Genomic DNA, 17983 nt, shown 5'->3' on the forward strand with positions numbered 1-17983 from the left:
CTATCCCCACCATCGTACTGGCTAACGTACGCTCTTTGGACAATAAACTGGACTACATCCGATTACTACGTTCAACTCAGAGGACTGTAAGAGACTGTTGTGTGTTTGTATTCACGGAAACATGGCTCAGCGACAGCGTTCCGGACTGCGCCATTCAGCTCGACCAGCTGACGTGCTATCGAGCAGACAGAGCTCTCGTCGCGGGAGGAAAAACCCGCGGCGGCGGGCTTTGTGCTTACATCAATGATGCGTGGTGCCGCGATGCTGTTGTGATCTGCAAACACTGCTCACCCCTGGTGGAGTTTATGATTATTAAGTGCCGGCCGTTCTATCTGCCGAGGGAATATACTGCCATACTGCTCGTATCGGTTTACATTCCCCCGAGCAACAGCAACAGGAACGATGCACTAAATGAACTATACCAGCACATCAGCGAGCAGCAGACAGCACACCCCGATGCTTTTCTCATCATAGCTGGGGATTTCAACCATGCTGACTTAAAGAGTGTGTTTCCAAAAATACACCAACACATTAACTTTCCAACACGAGGTAACAACATTTTAGACTTTGTTTACACCACACAGAGAGGAGCTTACAAAGCCCTCCCCCTCCCCCACCTCGGTGCCTCAGACCACATCACTGTCATGCTAATGCCTGCATACAGACCGCTCGTTAAAGTCGCTAAACCAGTTCAGAAACAGATTCAAGTGTGGCCAGAAGGATCGTCTGAGGCTCTTCAGGACTGCTTTGATACAACTGACTGGAATATGTTTAAGCAGGCTGCCACTTACAGTAACACCACTGACCTCCAGGAGTACTCGGAGACAGTCACTGCCTACATCACCAAGTGTATTGAGGATGTAACAGTCACAAAAACCATCACTGTCCGGGCCAACCAGAAGCCGTGGATGACAGGGGAAGTCTACAGACTCCTGGAGACGCGCGAACGCTGCCTTCAGAGCTGGAGACGAGGGGGTCCTGAGAACAGCCAGGGCCAACCTATCCCACGGCATCAGAGAGGCTAAGAGACAGTACTCCAGGAGGATAGCCCATCGTTTCAGCGACAGCAGAGACACTCGGAGCCTGTGGCAGGGGATACAGACCATTACGGACTACAAGCCCCCACAGCGGACCTGTGACAGCAACATCTCTCTGCTGAACGAGCTGAACACCTTCTTCGCTCGCTTTTGAGGCACAAAACTGCTCCACTGCACAGAAGACTCCACCTCCTTCCAGTGACCAGGTGATGATGCTGACCCCGGACAGCGTGAGGAGATCCTTCAGCAGGATCAATGCACGCAAAGCTCCGGGTCCTGACAACATTCCTGGGCGTGTACTGAGAGACTGTGCAGCAGAACTCACTGATGTCTTCACAGACATTTTCAACATCTCACTTAGTCAGGCTGTTGTTCCCACATGCTTCAAAGCTACCACCATCATTCCAGTCCCGAAGAAGCCATCTCCATCCTGCTTCAATGACTACCGTCCTGTTGCACTTACTCCCATCCTCATGAAGTGCTTCGAACGGCTAGTCATGCACCATATCAAGTCTGCCCTCCCCCCCTCCCTGGACCCATTCCAGTTTGCATATCGGTCCAACCGGTCGACCGATGATGCCATCTCAACTACCCTCCACTCAGCACTCACACATCTAGAGAAAAAAAGACTCATACGTCAGAATGCTGTTCATAGACTTCAGTTCAGCATTCAACACAATCATCCCTCAACAGCTCATTCACAAACTGGTCGAGCTGGGGCTCAACACTTCGCTGTGCAACTGGCTGTTGGACTTTCTGACTGGAAGACTTCAGGCAGTACGTGTCGGCAGCAACACATCCAGCACCATCACACTGAACACTGGGGCCCCCCAAGGATGTGTGCTGAGCCCCCTCCTCTTCACTCTGCTGACCCACGACTGCACACCGTCACACAACTCCAACCTCTTTATTAAGTTTGCGGATGACACGACTGTGGTGGGTCTCATTAGCAACAGAGATGAGACAAACTACAGGAGCGAGGTGAGCCGGCTGGCCGGATAGTGCAGTGACAACAATCTCTCTCTGAACGTGGAGAAGACGAAGGAGATTGTTGTTGACTTCAGGAGAGCGCACACTCAGCATGTTCCTCTGACCATCAACGGTGCGACTGTGGAGAGAGTGAGCAGCACCAAGTTCCTGGGTGTGCACATCACAGAGGACCTCTCCTGGACCGACAACACTGCAGCACTGGCCAAGAAATCACAACAGCGTCTCTACTTCCTCCGCAAACTGAGGAGAGCCAGAGCCCCACCCCCCATCATGTACACCTTCTACAGAGGCACCATCGAGAGCATTCTGACCAGCTGCATCACTGTGTGGTATGGCGCCTGCAACGTGTCCTGCCGGAAGACTCTGCAACGCATAGTGAGAGCACCTGAGAAGATCATTGGTGTCTCTCTCCCCTCCCTCCAGGACATTTATGGAACCCGTCTCACTCGAAAAGCCCTCTGCATTGCAGGTGATCCCACTCACCCGTCACACAGCTTCTTCAGTCTGCCGCCATCAGGGAGGAGACTGCGGAGTCTCCAGGCCAGGACCAGCAGACTGAAGGACAGCTTCATCCATCAGGCTGTCAGGAAGCTGAACTCGCTCCCGAACCTGCCCCCTCGTCCCTCTTCTGCCTCAGGCACCACTGAACTAGGCACCACCCCCCTCCCCCCCCCAGGTCCCACATCCCCAGGTCCTTCCACCCCCCCCTCCCTCTAACATACGATGACATGCACCAGTCACTTTGTGCAGCAGTGGTCTGCTCACTACCTCATTCACTCATTCACCATGGAACTGACATCATTCTACCACCTCATCAGTCAGTTTAATAATATAACTGCTCTTGAGCCCTTTGTCACTTTGTCACTTTTAATCAGACTGAATAAGCTATTTTTATGAATTTTTTTTTTTTTTTTTTATTCACTAAAAATATTTTTATCTGCACTGTTTGTTCACTGGTTTGCACTCTATCTGCCATGTGCCTTGCGCTGCTTTTATTTAAACCTTATTTTTATTTAATTTTTTTTTTTATTATGTCTTTTTTACATTCCCTTATTGTATAGTTTTATCTTATATTTTATATTTGATCTAGATTTTTAGGCTCTACTGTTCGTGTTATCTGTATGCACCGGGGGTCTGAGAGTAACGCAATTTCGATTCTCTGTATGTATGTACTGTACATGTGGAAGAATTGACAATAAAGCAGACTTGACTTGACTTGACATCTTATTATGTTCATCAACCAATCAGATTCAAGCATTCAACAGCCCTGTGGTAAGTGCTCAAAAAAGGATAGTAATTTCAGAGGCAGAACAAATTACTTGTTGCACAGTAAGAGCATGAAGATGTACTAGATAAAAGTAAACAGGGTCCGTTTTGATTTCATGTTGACCATAAGCTGATTTTCTAATATTCAATTTGTCATCCATTACATTACAATTTTTGGTTTCTAATGCTATGAGCTTCAACACTGACATCATGGTCAGCCGAGACACTTCTACACTATGTTCCACACATTTCTAACAGAACTGTTTTCCCTGAAGATTGCATTGTCTTAACCATTTTACATGCCAGAATGAATTGCCCGAGAGAGTGCTAGCCATCTGCCGCTTTCCTGATTCAGACGGCTATTCTTTACGGGTCAGGCAAGCCTGAGGAAAACGCCGGTCTCCGGACAGCAGGCCTGCCAAAACAGCAGGAGCTAAAGCAGTACCCTTCTCTGGTGTCCGGCTCATATCCCAGGACCTCACTTTATCAAACCCTGTGAATTATCAGTAATTGGCCCAACTGTGACATTCCCGACTGCAAAGGGCACATAAATCACCTCGCAGTATAATAGCTCAGACGCCAAGCTATGCAAGTCCTGCACAAATGACCTCACAGAGCGTTTGTCCCCTGATGTCTGACTGATACTGTCTGTCTTTCTAGACCTTCTCTTTTTCATACACAATTTCTGGTGACACAGACGGTCTTGTTCGGATAAAAATAGTCTTAGATATTATCCCTTGATCTCATTCTTAGGCTGGTCTGGGCTTTTATCTTCGAATGGACAGACTGAAGTGGACAGAAAATGTTCAGAAACGCTTTTGCCTAGAGGAAAGATTATATCACTGCTATTTTATGCAATATAATTCAGTGGTACATTATACAAGTTATATAACCATTCTATAGTTGGCAATAATTTTCAAAGCTTTTGTACCAATGAATAGCTTTCATGACTGTCTTAATATTGTTTCTGGTCAATTCTCTGAAAATCTTCCAAAAGAAATTTGTTCAAATTCAAGGATGTCAAAGAGAAAACCCTTAATGTTTAATTTAGCAAAGTACTCGGATGAATTTTGTCTTTCTGAATAGAAAAAGAGGATAAAAATAAATCAAAATGACATGAGTCTTCCAAGATCTTGAAAACAAATAAATTCATTTTCTGCAAGGTTAATGCATTAGTAGTATGAAGCAAGGATGGAAGCAAAAAAACGCCCACCAATGTGTCAGCCTAATAAAAAATCACCTTCTGTATTATCTAGTTCAAAAATAATGCTTTTACATTGCAGAGGAAAAGCTATTAAATTGAACAATTGTTTGAGAGGAATATGTCGAGCAATGCTAATCTCAGAGAACCATGTTTGTGTCCCACATTATTATATTGACATTTTCAATAGACTAGGACTTGGAAGCGCATTTGATTGCATTTATGTTTGTGATTTTACTGATTTGATTAACTTCACTTATAAGGTACACCAGTATTAGCAAAACATGAGGGCTTTGTCCAAGAAGACTCAGTGTTTTAGGAGTGACATCCACATTTAAACACAGCAATGATTCCCCCAAATCATCATTCCATGTGTGTACGGAATACAGGAACTCCTGAAACGTTTATTTTCCCATGGTCCACCATAAGGTTTTCTGAAGACTGCAAGGTCAGAAAAAACTATGAAAGAAAGAGGTAAGCTGCATAAAAAATTGCATACTGTCTGAGTAGGTACTACTTTTGTTAAAGCACCTGCTTAGCAACCATTAAAAAAGTATATTCTATAGGGTATGAATGTGTGTATAGTAAGAATGCAAACCAGACGTACTACAGTACATCTGCCATGTTGGCATTGTCATTTGACTGTGTTAGTAGCATAACTTCCATTTATAACTCCTCTCCCGTTGCTTCACGGTGTAAAGTGTCCATCAAATGCACACTCCAAAATCTTGGCGGGAGTAGTAGGTCATCCAGGTGCCTTTCACCTACTGTTGTTTAAACATATGAACCTGGCGTTATGTGTGTGCGCTGCGAGTCTCTAGGAGAACGCACGAGCGCTGAATGGTAATACACTTGCAAGAATTAAAAAGAAATGCGATTCATAAACTGACATGCGACACTTCCTCGATTGTTGATGGTGCCGCTGGATGTCATGCCAAACCTCGCACAGCCGGAGTGTCATCAGCTTGAGATCGTTTTTTTTTTTGAGATCTGCCTTTTTAGAGACCGCCGATCAAACATCCCAAAGTGATTATCGGCTGATAGTGATTGGTATCTGACCAATCGGAGCACCCCTACTGTCCATGTTTGGCAATGTATGCCTTGCATAAACGATGACAAAAGAAAATGAGTATGAATTGCACCACTTAAGTTTAAATACTGTGTGTAAGATAGATAATAAAATAAAATGTTCAAATAATGTGTGGTCTTATTTTGTGGACACAATCCTCCGAACTTCACCCTGCTCGACACTGTAAAGTAACGAAACTAAGGTGCCATGTGCTTTTTAAAATTGGTTTAACGTTATAGTATTGGCTCAGAAAATATGTTAATTTGAATAGAAACATCAGAGACCGGAAATACAAAGCATCGTTCCAGTCGAGCGAGACTTCCGCGTTCAGGAAAAAGGTTGATATAGTCAGGAATAGGCATATTAGGATGCAGCTGTAAAATTATAAGCTTTTGCTTTGTATCTAAATTTGTTTCGACAGTTGGCCCACAAGTGGACCGACCCACCAGGAAAATTTGTGGAGCTCCTAATATGACCCTTCCATCCTTGGAGTGAAGCAAGCCAGAGCAGCACCCTGGTTGGTCAGTAGACATCCACAAATTCAACTATAACTCATCTGCAAAAGTCAAGTACAGTTAAGTCTAGTACAGTTCTGTTTTCCAAACACAGGCATTCCATCCATATCTTAGATCTAGGTTAGAGTTTCTAGAGTCTATGCTGTACACATGTTGACAAAGTATCTTGATTTTAGTTTGCTAGATTAGTATTTCTGACACATCCACATGTCCTGCATTACACATCAAACACTCTCACAGCGAGCGGTTCTTATCTTTGAGCATCTGTTATTTAAATACAATAGCAGGAAAATCTCACAACCTTCAGTTAACCGGCCGCACCCAAAATGAAGGGACACACAAGGTTATTCTGTCTGTGATCAAATTATAGCTACAATTCAGGCTCCTCATTATGCCTGGATAACCTCAAGCATAGCAGGCTTATTGCAAGGGATGTTAAATAATGTGAGTCCTGCGGTGTTTTGGATTTCTGCTGTCATAAATCTGTCTGTTTAAATGTGCTATCATTAAGCATAACAATTACTTTGGGTTTCTGGAATTGCTCAAAATATGTCACCAAAAGAAATTTGTTTCCACTTAAATTTAATTGCTTCTGGAGGTTTTGTTTAATAATATAAATGAAAAAAAAAACTACCGAGCCCCCTTTGTAGTTTCTCCAGTATGGTTTTCTAGTGTAAAATGCAGGTGGTTGTTTTCTAAAGTGTGCTCCCGTAGCCGCCGGGCAAAATTATTTGGTAGCTAACCCCCATAGACCCAGCAGTTAAGATGTTTACTGGGCCCTGCTTTGCCCATATGAAATCTACAAGAAAATACAAATCATGAGAACACATTTTAATGCAATGGATTCCTGTTAGCTCTAATTATATAATCTATTACGTTGGACAATGTACAGTGCAAACAAATCAAACCATATTGAGCGACGTGACAAAGCTAGAACAATCTTATTAATGTTCTAAATGGATGAATGGCTTGTCAAAATCAAGATTGTATTGCTTGTAGTGCAAACAGTACCTTTAATTATAATAAGCCTAGTATTTAGTCATGAGAAGAGAGACTAATTTTCATAAACGGTTTCTTCAAACAGTTCATTTAAAAGAACCAGTTTCACCAAAAACAATTTAGCAATTCTTTTGTGAGCCTGGTGTGGCGTATTACATGTATATAGGCAAGCTAGATTCGGTTCTTAATTATTTTTATTATTATTATTATTATTATTATTATTATTAAATAACCGTTTACATGTACATTAAACTAATTCACTTGTTTCTCCTGGATTAAAAAGTTGCAGTTTTTAACAAAAAGCTGTTTATTAAAACAACTTCTGTTCTGTACGTGTTGATAAAACTGTCATACAATCAATGCATAAGTATGTTTTATTTGTTACATTTCATAAATAGCCTTACTATCAGTTCACTCATTGGTTCTCGGTTCAACGAGTTAGGGAGATATTTCGCGAACCGCTGGGATCGAATCGCCAACGAATCATTCAGACAGTGTTTGTGAGTCGGTTCAATTGATTCATTGTAAAGATCCGACTCGAAACAACAATTCGTTCACCAGTCGGACATCGCCACTAGTTTTGAAGCAATATACAGTTTCCACATATCTACAGCGCGTCGCGCGCAAATGCCAAAGGTGTCTCGTTTCTCTAAAAATATCTCTACATCGCTTTGCTTGGGGGACGCTTTAAATGGTTTGAGTTTCCTTACGCTACTATTTGACCTGGTGTATAACATTAATGAAACACAATTAATTTGTTGGCTATTTAAACGCATATCTGCCCACATTGTTGCACTCAGGCTGCTCTGACAGGTCAGATAATAAATATAGACACGACAAGGTTACAACCATAAGGCAAGCTTTTATCCACATGATGACATTTCTTCTATGAAGCATCGCGCGTACAGTAGATTATACAAGCGCTTCGTTGTAATCTAATCCGGTTTTATTTTATTAAAGTATATAAACAACTCAGCCTCGAATTCAGTCTCGCACGCTGAGAAGTTCTGTAAAGTGAAATAAGGACTAAATAAAGAAAACACACAGCGCTGCTTTGAGCATCAGCAAAGTGCATATATCAAACGACTGCCTGTAAAGTGCTTTATTAAAATAAACCGAATACACAATGAACAACACACGCACTAATGGATCCTGAAGCACCGAGCGTGTTCTGTGCATCACCGTCATCATCACCATCATATACCTGACGGACACAAGCCGAACCGAGGCAACATCACCAAACCATCAACAGCCCACGAGCCAAGTCCAACCATGCACAAAAAAATCCCACAAACGATTTGCGCACGAGCTTCGCTTCAGCAGTGAGGACTGAATGAACGTGCGTTTGGCAGTACTCACCTCGGTCCAGGGTGAGCGGTTGGACTGTCACTGTCGCCATGACTGTGCTGTGTTATTACCAGAGAGAGAGAGAGAGACTGGAGCTGCGGCATCAGAGCGCGCGCTGTAGCGGCGGAGAGAGCGAGCGAGCGCGGATTGGAGCTGTGCGGGTGATGGGAGTGGTTGGGAGGGGAACGGGAATACGGGATTATTTACCACTCGCTGGTGTAACGGACGATTTTGAATGGAATAAATCAGATGGAGATGCAGATATTTAAAATTTAAGTTTCTAATGGTTGTTGAACAATATTTATTCAGACACCTTCAACATTTTTCACATCATGTCTATAGTCGCTATAGTTTAGAAAATGGTAATAAAATATGACAAGAACTCAAAGTTAAACTGTCAAATTCATCTTGATAATGTCAGATAAAGGTATGCAATGAATTAGGTTGAATAGCTGTCAGCTGTTAAATTTAAGTACACAATTAGATAATATCAATTTAGGTCGAAAAATTACTAAGCAATGCTTAAATTTGTTCAGTCTGGGGTGTGGAAAGATTGCATTAGAAATTTAAGAAAAACACATGGTCAGGTCAAAGTGTCTGAATATTTTTTTGGTCACAAATCTTTATCAGTTTTTACTGGTAGTCCACTGTATGAAGAATTTTTGGGTATCACAGTATAAGTATAATAATACGTATATACTTATAATATATATAATAAAGGTATATACTTTATTTCGCTATCCTCACTTACTGAACATACGTAAATTAACTATATAGTGTCCTGCACCCACTAGTAAAAAGATATCAAATTATATCTAGTGTCTGAATAATTTTTGGTTTGACTGTAATTCGGATGTTTAAAATGTACATTTAATTTAGAAAATGAACAAACGGGGATGAACGTGTAAAATTCTAATGTTCATTAAACTTGGGATAAATCAGTCTTTTAAAGTTTAAATGTAAATTTCTAACCTTTGTTGAATGTGGAATAAGTTATTTAAAAATTAAGTTTCTGGGAGAAGTAATGTTTAAATAAAGAGCTCATTTAGTTTAATTAGAATTTAAAAATTCTAATGATTGACAAGTACTGTAAATCAGACATTTAGAATTTTAATTTGAAGCCCTTATTGAACCAGAAATAAATCCAATGTTTAAAATGTACTGTACCTAAAAGTTAGGCTTGTTAAATGTGCAGTGTAGATCAGACCTTCTACATTTCTGATGCTGTTTAACTTGAAAAATAAGACCTTAGTTGTAAAGTTGTAACGCTTGTCGAATGTGGATCATTGGTTAAAATGGACATTTAAAAGTATATTTTCAATGGTTGTTGAACAATACATAATAACCATGCATAATTTGCATGTTTAAAATCTAAGGCACATCAAACATGCAAAAATGCAACAAGCATTAGAAATTCATTTCTAATGCTTGTTGAACATTGTGCAAATCAAAAAATCAAATGTATGCATTCTATTTGTTACACTTATTAATAAATCTAATTCATAATGTAAAAAGGATTATGATGGAGCAGTTTAAATTCAAACTTTAATTTCAGTTTAATTCAGTTTCAGTTTGACTCCATGTAGCTGTTTTATGTTCATGGGTTTTCAATGGTGCAGTATATGCAAGACTTACAGTGCTATATTTGTTAGTTTTACCAAATTTCAAACATTTTTACTGCTACCAACCTCAAGTATTAAATAAGAATCATATGCTTTGACTGGAACAACAAGTATTCTGCATTAGATCTTTCCAGCTCATATAGAAGCAGTAGTGATTAGAATCATCCTGATGAGGGTTTACATTAATCTCAATGAATATACTCAACAGCTCTAGTCCTGAACCCCTGCATCAAAAGACTTAAATTATGCAGAGGCAAATCCCATGCTCAACCTACAACCTTCACAGTGAACTGACTGCACTAGACAGTGTGGCACCTACCACTAATTTGCTCCCTGCAGTATGAATGCAAGGCCTGTGTTTCATATTGTTTGGTGTCCTGCTGTTCACCTGCACAGTGAAAGTAATTACAAGCACTAGACAAGTCTTTGGCAGCTTTTCTCCAGTTTATTACATGCTTTCATAATTGTGAACTTCACTCATTATTTAGGTTTTTAACAGCCAACTGGAGAGAGGTACAGAGATACACTATAACTTTTTTCATAGATTGATGATTTAGAGATCACTTTGCTCATGAGTGAACTGAAGACAGAATTTAAATTTTCAGGTGAACTATTCCTTTAAGAAAATTCAGATTCTTCAAAGTTGCAGTTTGCAAACTGGTTTCAAAAAAATATCAACACTGATGGATTGCTCTGTCAGTCCTCCAGCTGCAGACAGATGTGCAGCAGTAGTAACTAATGGGATGGATGGAGGGCTTAAAGCCAGAGAGAAAGAGGCCACGGGGAGATTATGCTCTCATGGCCATATGGGACACAGCCTCTGGAAAACATTCCGATGAACAGAGTGCAATGGGAAGCTTTCCCGATGAGAATGAATTGATTTCTGAATGGATGCAGAGATTTGAGAGCAAACTGACAGGGATGTTTGAGAGCAAACGAGAGGAGAGAAGTAGAGAGATGAGACTATTTTAAGGTTATTTGAATGTGTATACTGTAGTAGCTCGCATAAGCATAACAACTCTGATTCATATTTCTCTGAAATGTGTTATTTTAGGCCTGCATGTAGGTCAGGGTTGAGCAAATTTCAGAATTTAAAAATTAGCAGTTAGAATTACATTCAAAATAGACACATCCAACAGAATGTTTATCAATGTTTTTTTAAAGAATTCTCTTCTGCTCACCAAGCCTGCATTTATTTGATCCAAATACGGCAAAAGCTGTATTCTGCTGATTCTCTGATGAACAGAAAGATCCAAAGATCAGCATTTATCTGAAATAAAAAGGTTTTGTTACATTATACACTATACCATTCAAAAGCTTCAAAATTAATACTTTTATTTAGTAAGGATGCTTTAAATTGATCAAAAGTGATGATAAAGACAGTTATAATGTTACTATAAATGATGTTCTTCTGAATTTTCTATTCATCAAATAAACCTGAAAAAAAATTGTTTGAGCTGCAAATCAGAATATTAGAATGATTTTTGAAGGAACATGTGACTGGAGTAATGATGCTAAAATTTAGCTTTGAAATCAGAGGAATAAATTACATTTTAAAATATATTCAAATAGAAAGTTATTTAAATAGTAAACATTTTCACAATTTTACTGTTTTTGATGTACTTTGGATCAGATAAATGCAGGCTTGATGAGCAGAAGACCAATCTTAAAAAACATAAAAAATGTTACTGTTCAAAAATAAAAGGCGTTAAATAAAATTACGATTTTATATTGAAATAATTTAATTAATTAAATGTAAAAATAATAAGAATGGATGTTTTGTAATTGATGTAATGTATTTTACTGCCTACACTAAATATGCCTCAAATTCAAGGATTTAAAAGGCATCTTCAATGAAATCCTGAATGGGGCACAATTGTTATGATGTGGGTGCAAAACAACAAGTGAGGACTTTTTTCTCCATGCCTTATTTCAGCTTGTTTTAAACAGAAGACTCAAAGGAAGAGCTGCCTTATTATTCAGTGGAGAAATACTACGGTTCATTTGATGTATCTGCACTTTCCTCAAGAAAACGGCACCTAGTCATTTGGCTGTCAGGAAGTTTTGTAACATGACACTACAACCCTGTAGGACGCCTTTCAAACTGAGTCGTGTTCGATGCAAGGACAGCGTATCGAGAAGAGGGCAGAGACAAGACGACTGCTGTTAGCTAACATATGCATGCTTGGGAGACAGCTCGCTTTTGTTATTTTTCCCCCGTTTAGCATGGCAGAGGCAGATGTTGTCTGATTCATGATGAATGGAAGCGTACATGTTGCTTTGACACGTCTTAGAAAACACACCAAACAGCATGTCATTGTGATATTCGGATATGTAAAACATGGCCTGCTTGTGTGCTCTTTTTAGTGGCGTTTGTCAAAGCAAGTGTCACTATTACTGTTCCTCATTATTTGGGGTTAAGGATTTGATCTAACATTTATCATAAAATGTAAAAAACCTAGCTTTGTTTTTGCTTGTTTTTTCACTGAAGGTGCATGCACATTTAGTTTTTGCACAGCAAAAATTTTGCGGGTAAAATCCAGTCATTTTAATATGAATCCATGCAATTGAGAGTTTTATTGAAAGTGACTTCTGTGTGAACTGTGCTTCATTCATCACTACACTAATGACAATAGACAGTGGACTTCTTTTGCTCATGAAGTTTAATGAATGTGATGAATGAATGTGTGCAAAATAATAACAGCTGTTTAACCTGGGCTTTGCCCACAGCAGTGCAGACTTAACTAATCATGTATTCATTATCATGTATATGAATTTAATTACCACCAAGATTAATTGTAGCATTTTCCACCTTTTTCCAACTTTTACCTTATAAAAGTTCAAATGTTAGGTTACGGTGAGGCACTTAAAATTGAAATGACAATCTGTAAACATTAAAATACTTACTGTAAGACGTATGTTAGCCACAAGACGTTTTATTGTGCTAAAATAGGTTACTTTCCTTTATTGTGTGAAGTTAGATCCACTTTGTTGCTATGACAGTGTAACAGTGTAAACCTTGCAGCACCACAAAAACAATGATTTAAACTTCTTTACCTGCTCAAACTGATACATGGGTTTTAAGAGAAGAATACGTTTATGATATGATAAGCTTCACATTTCTGCTTTTAAACCCTTGAAAATGAGTCCCAATTACTTACCATTGTAAGTGTCTCACTGTAGATGGATTTTTTCTTCTTTTTTAATGAAAAGGGAGGAGTTGAAATGATTTTTTGTGGTAATCAAAATCACTGTTCCAAAAATGCTCATAATTCCTTTAATATAACCAAACGCATTACTTATCTGCCCAAATAAAACCTGCAGTGTGTAAAAATGACTAAATTGTCAAAAATGATTTTTCAAAGATTATTGCAGTATGTACAAGAATACAAAATGCTCTTTTAGCCCTTAGTACATCAATTTTCATGGTTGATTCTTTGTTTAAGCTTACCATCTCTTTGTAATTATTTGTGAAATTCACTAGCAGTTTTTGAGTGAAAATAATCTAAAGTAAATTTTTCTATGTATAATCATGTCTGTTTTTCACTATCGATCCTCAGCCATCTCGTAAGTATTTCACGCCCATCTTGCTCTCTCACCATGTCAGATTCAGACCAAAACCCATGCAAAAGTGGCTGTCCATCAGCTTCAGCTGCACTAATTAAATTGCCACTCATCAAGTCTCTTACATAATGCACCATGAGTGCCTTTACATCAGAGTAAGATCATTGACACCCTCCCAGGGGTTCACATCAGGGCAGCAGACAACATAACAGGCCAGACAATGTAAAATAAGTATTTTCAGTCAAACAATGGCTGTGCTATTACTCCTAGAGAGAGAAAGAGTTATGGCGATATGAATAGCTCTGTTTTAGAAAGTCCTTCTACTGACAAATTGGTGCTGGGAGCAAGTTGACGGGCATTAGGTTCTAAGGCTCGATCCTTGCCTAGAATCCTGCAACACAGGGAGGAAATTAATTGAAGATGTGCAGTTTGTGTGATGTGCTTGCTGAATGCAGATCAGAGATGAAGACACGCAGTGAGACTATTGAGAATGCAAAACCTAAAACAAATACATGCAAATGGAGATCAGCGCATAGAGATGAATGCCAGATACCAGACAGAACAGAGACATTTATGAGTAATTTGATCATTCAGCACAAGATGATTATAAAAAAAAAGGGTTATAAGGAATGGAATTTACCTTGATCTTTTGAGATAAAAGGCACTGGAACTTCAAGAAGAGAAAACGTCCCCATGTCCAGTAAGAACATTTACTGAAACAAGACCATTATTTAGTGAACTTCTGATGTCAGACACTCCTTGCTAGTTGTTCAGAAACTTCTTCCGCCAATCCACAAAGATAAAGAGAAGAAAGCCGGCCAGATGCTGTTATTCCTGAAGAACCAGAAGAAATGTTCTAGAAAACTTTTCAGAAACACAAAGGAAAAACATTTCCGTTTTTTGGTACATAATTGTTGTGTAAACTTACCTTAAAAAATCATGAAGTCTTGTGCTGTTTCTGGCTGTGTGTAGCACCTACAGCTCTGCATGTTATTCTCTGCAAGTGGACCTCAGGGAAACTACATAAAATATATATATAAACTAATATTAGAAATGTATGTTTTGCCCTGTGTATACATTTTTTAGCAGAATCCACAGTGTAGTTATTTCTTTACCAGCCTTTTATCCTGCTGTTTTGCAGCAACAGTTGATTACATCATTGTTTTGCACCCAAAAAGGGTAAAATGTCACCAATCTAGTAATATGCATCATACCGCAAGTTATATTTATCTTATTCAGCTCTATTAAATCCTGAGCAATTCACTTCATAGACGATCTGCCACACAGGACTAGGACCACTTAGCATTAATCGCTTCAGCCACTCTAATAGAAAACATTGCACAAGCGGTTTTTGTAAAATCACATCATCCCTTAACTGCCAGCAAGACTGATCAATGACTCAATCACAGTGTCCAGGTTGCACAGTTAAAATGGGACTGCAGTCAGTCAGCAATCAGAGAGGGGTATGGACACAGGCATTACTGACAGAAACGGCTGGTGGTCTTGTGAGAGCCATTTCCTTCTGTGAAATGCAAAAGGAGATGTTTTGAAACATTCAAGCTGTTCTTTTACATTATGAAAAGTAGACATGGAGTATGTACTACATGAATGGAATACCTAAATGATCTATTACCTTTAACTAAATGTGAGTTTATAGGATATTGAATTATATAGGATACTGAAGAGAAAAATCCATAGAAGATGGAAAAAGCTACTGCTAATTTTCTGATAAGTTTATGGACATTTCCTTTAAACCCGAAAAACACAACAGTAATTCATTTATACAGTCATTCAAATCAAATACAGAAAAAAAAAACTTCATATTAATACAACATTGGGCCCTATTTTGCAGACTTTATTTAGAGTGTATCCCACAATGCAATGCACTTAATCCATCTGCAGTGTTACAAATAAATGTGAAGTAATATTAAATGAATAGTCTTTCATTCTTTCTAAAGACTGACTGGGAATAATCAGTCTCCGGACAAAACTGAAGACAAGAATAATATTTTTATTTCATCTGCTTGCTTACAATCTACGTACTTTCATGAATAGTCTGTAGTGTTGTATTTTTATAGGGAGCTTCTTCTGTTCACTGTTGCCTTCAGCTTGCTCGATTGAGTTTTAAGGCAAAGCTGCTTTGAAACAATATTTATTATGAAAAATACTGTACCAATAAGTTTAGTTTAGAAGCCAACGGTACTCAGAGTAGAAAAGACTGTCAGGATATTACAAAGTAATTTTTTCCCACATAATATTTTAATATGCTGTGAAATCTTTTATATTGTTATTAATATTTCGATTAAAACATTTATATCATATAGAAGTGTGAGTATCAAATATGATACAACAGGCTCTTGAGCAACGTTTATGTGTATCTCTCAATCATAATTGCATTGCATTATATATTATGCCACAAAACTACATAGCCTATAGCTTTAATTATAAAACTGAGCATTTATGTATCATCCTACTAAGATATATTAGGTATATGCACTTTAATAGTCTGCCACGCTGTTATAGAATCTTGTTGATTTAAATTACAAGCAATCAAAATTTCATCTAAATTTTTTGGCCATATAAAACTATCAGAAACTGTACCAAATTTCCTAAGTTTTGAACTGCATATGAACTCCATATTCTTTGATATACTGTAATAATAATACTGTTTGAGCCATAAAGTCTGTTGTCAAACATAATACTTAACAAGTACATACAGTATGCAAACGTTTTAAATTTTTATTCCATGTTTACATGTTTAATATCACGCATAACATTTGTTCTTAAACAGTTTAAATTGGCCTGGATATATTAAAATATTTTGCTGCCTTCATTTTTGAGAGTCCTTTGCATTAAAAAGTTTGAAAACTCCTGGTATAGGCTATTTTCCCAAAAGCACGTATACGCAGACTATAGCCTTGCTCAACATTGTGTTTCATAAATCATGCAGGGCACCTCAGATAGCCCCAACATTACGTAACGATCACATTGCATGGATTGCAGAATCTTGGAGTGGCCTCTGGCTGTGATCTGAAGTATTGAATTATTGCGGGGACATTTTTAAGTTGAGAAATGTGCAGCTCACTTATTGTGTCAGCAAACACTAGAGTAGAAAAACGAATAGAAAACACAACAAACATGCGTCTTTACCAAACTACGCTTTTAAAGCACATCTGCATTGGAAATGTAACGGTGTCTAGACTTACAGAAAGTAGCAAAACAGTGAGTGCTGTAGGTTCAAGATGTTTGTTGGGTCTGAGTTATCATGCACAGGTGCGTCTGGACCGTGTTACCTGCAAAAGGTAAAGACAAATATCTGGAAAGTTTTTTCCTATACGCCAAACATAGCTTTTAGCACATACAGGAAACATTTTATTCGTGCATTTTCGTCAAAATACACATATGAAGACGCATTTGGCCTGGCACGTGACAAGAAGTTCTGGAGTGAAGCGGCAAAAGGCATCACAGTGGACTCAGACTCTGGATGATACGGATACTGTGTTTCCAAAATGGTAAGTACAGCTTTTACATTAGGGGCTTAGACATAATTGGCTTTGCAGACAAAACCCGTAACAGAATTGAAGTGAAAGTTGGGGTTTTGGGGCTGTTTTTAAAGGGAAGGTTCAACAAAAAATGGTGTGAGGAGCAATGACAGCCTCAGTCACCATTCGCTTTCATTGTCTGGAAGAAAAAAACTGCAAAGAAAGTGAATAGTGACTGACCCTGCCATGACTGCAGCCCCTGGAATTCTGCAGAACTTCCTTTGAGTTTCACGGGAGAGAGAGAAAGAGTTAAGAGAGCAAGTCGGGGTGTTTGTTTAATTAACGAGGGAGAGTAAACGATGACAATACTTTAATGTTTAGCGAAAATGTACATAATTGTAATCTTCCTTTTAACATGACGCGCCCCACTTTTAAAAACGCGTCGCTAATGAACGCGATGCAACGGAATGACGTCTCTCTCTGACGCAGGCGTAATGTGAGCCCACTTTTTTTTAGGGTTTATTTTGTTTTCCTAATCTTAGTAACATCAAAGCGGTCAAACTAATACATATTTTAAGATAGGCTTTCCGTATTTATTAATTTAGCAGTTGCACAAAGTGACTTTAAGTTTATGGTGGTAAACTATTTCTTAGTGAGCTGTGGATAGACCTTGAATAAATGAGAATGTATGCAGTTATCATGAGGATTTTCCGTGGTGCTGTCATCTGACACATGTATTGATGTATATTTTGCATATCAAATGCATTTCTGCCATCTAGTGTCTTGGAGGGTCAAAATGTTAAATGTCTATGAATAGGCTATAGAGCAGTTGGGTTATGTTCCTGAAGTAAAAATCCCATTCATTTTCTCCATAGGGTTATTGAAAGTGAA

At 38.8% G+C, this 17983-nt stretch overlaps 1 protein-coding gene and 1 long non-coding RNA gene across 3 annotated transcripts in view; both read right to left on the minus strand.

The window, feature by feature from the left end:
• The window catches only part of LOC109076618 (protein lin-7 homolog A), a 47051-nt gene extending 38467 nt beyond the window's left edge, over nucleotides 1-8584 (minus strand). For both annotated transcript variants that reach the window (XM_042722214.1, XM_042722215.1), the window contains exon 1: nucleotides 8437-8584. In XM_042722214.1, coding sequence (XP_042578148.1) covers nucleotides 8437-8476 — 40 coding nt within the window. In that variant the 5' untranslated portion in view covers nucleotides 8477-8584. The remainder of the gene's footprint in view (nucleotides 1-8436) is intronic.
• Nucleotides 8585-13562: 4978 nt separating this feature from the next.
• LOC122137267 lies at nucleotides 13563-17129 on the minus strand. The gene is made up of 4 exons (XR_006154724.1): nucleotides 16817-17129; nucleotides 14539-14629; nucleotides 14251-14444; nucleotides 13563-14001 (listed from the first exon to the last, which is right to left on the minus strand). It is a non-coding gene; the product is annotated as an uncharacterized LOC122137267 (long non-coding RNA).
• Between the last annotated feature and the right edge of the window lie 854 nt (nucleotides 17130-17983).

This window comes from Cyprinus carpio, chromosome B4 (assembly GCF_018340385.1).
Source record: "Cyprinus carpio isolate SPL01 chromosome B4, ASM1834038v1, whole genome shotgun sequence".
In the NCBI taxonomy this organism is placed as follows: domain Eukaryota; kingdom Metazoa; phylum Chordata; class Actinopteri; order Cypriniformes; family Cyprinidae; genus Cyprinus; species Cyprinus carpio.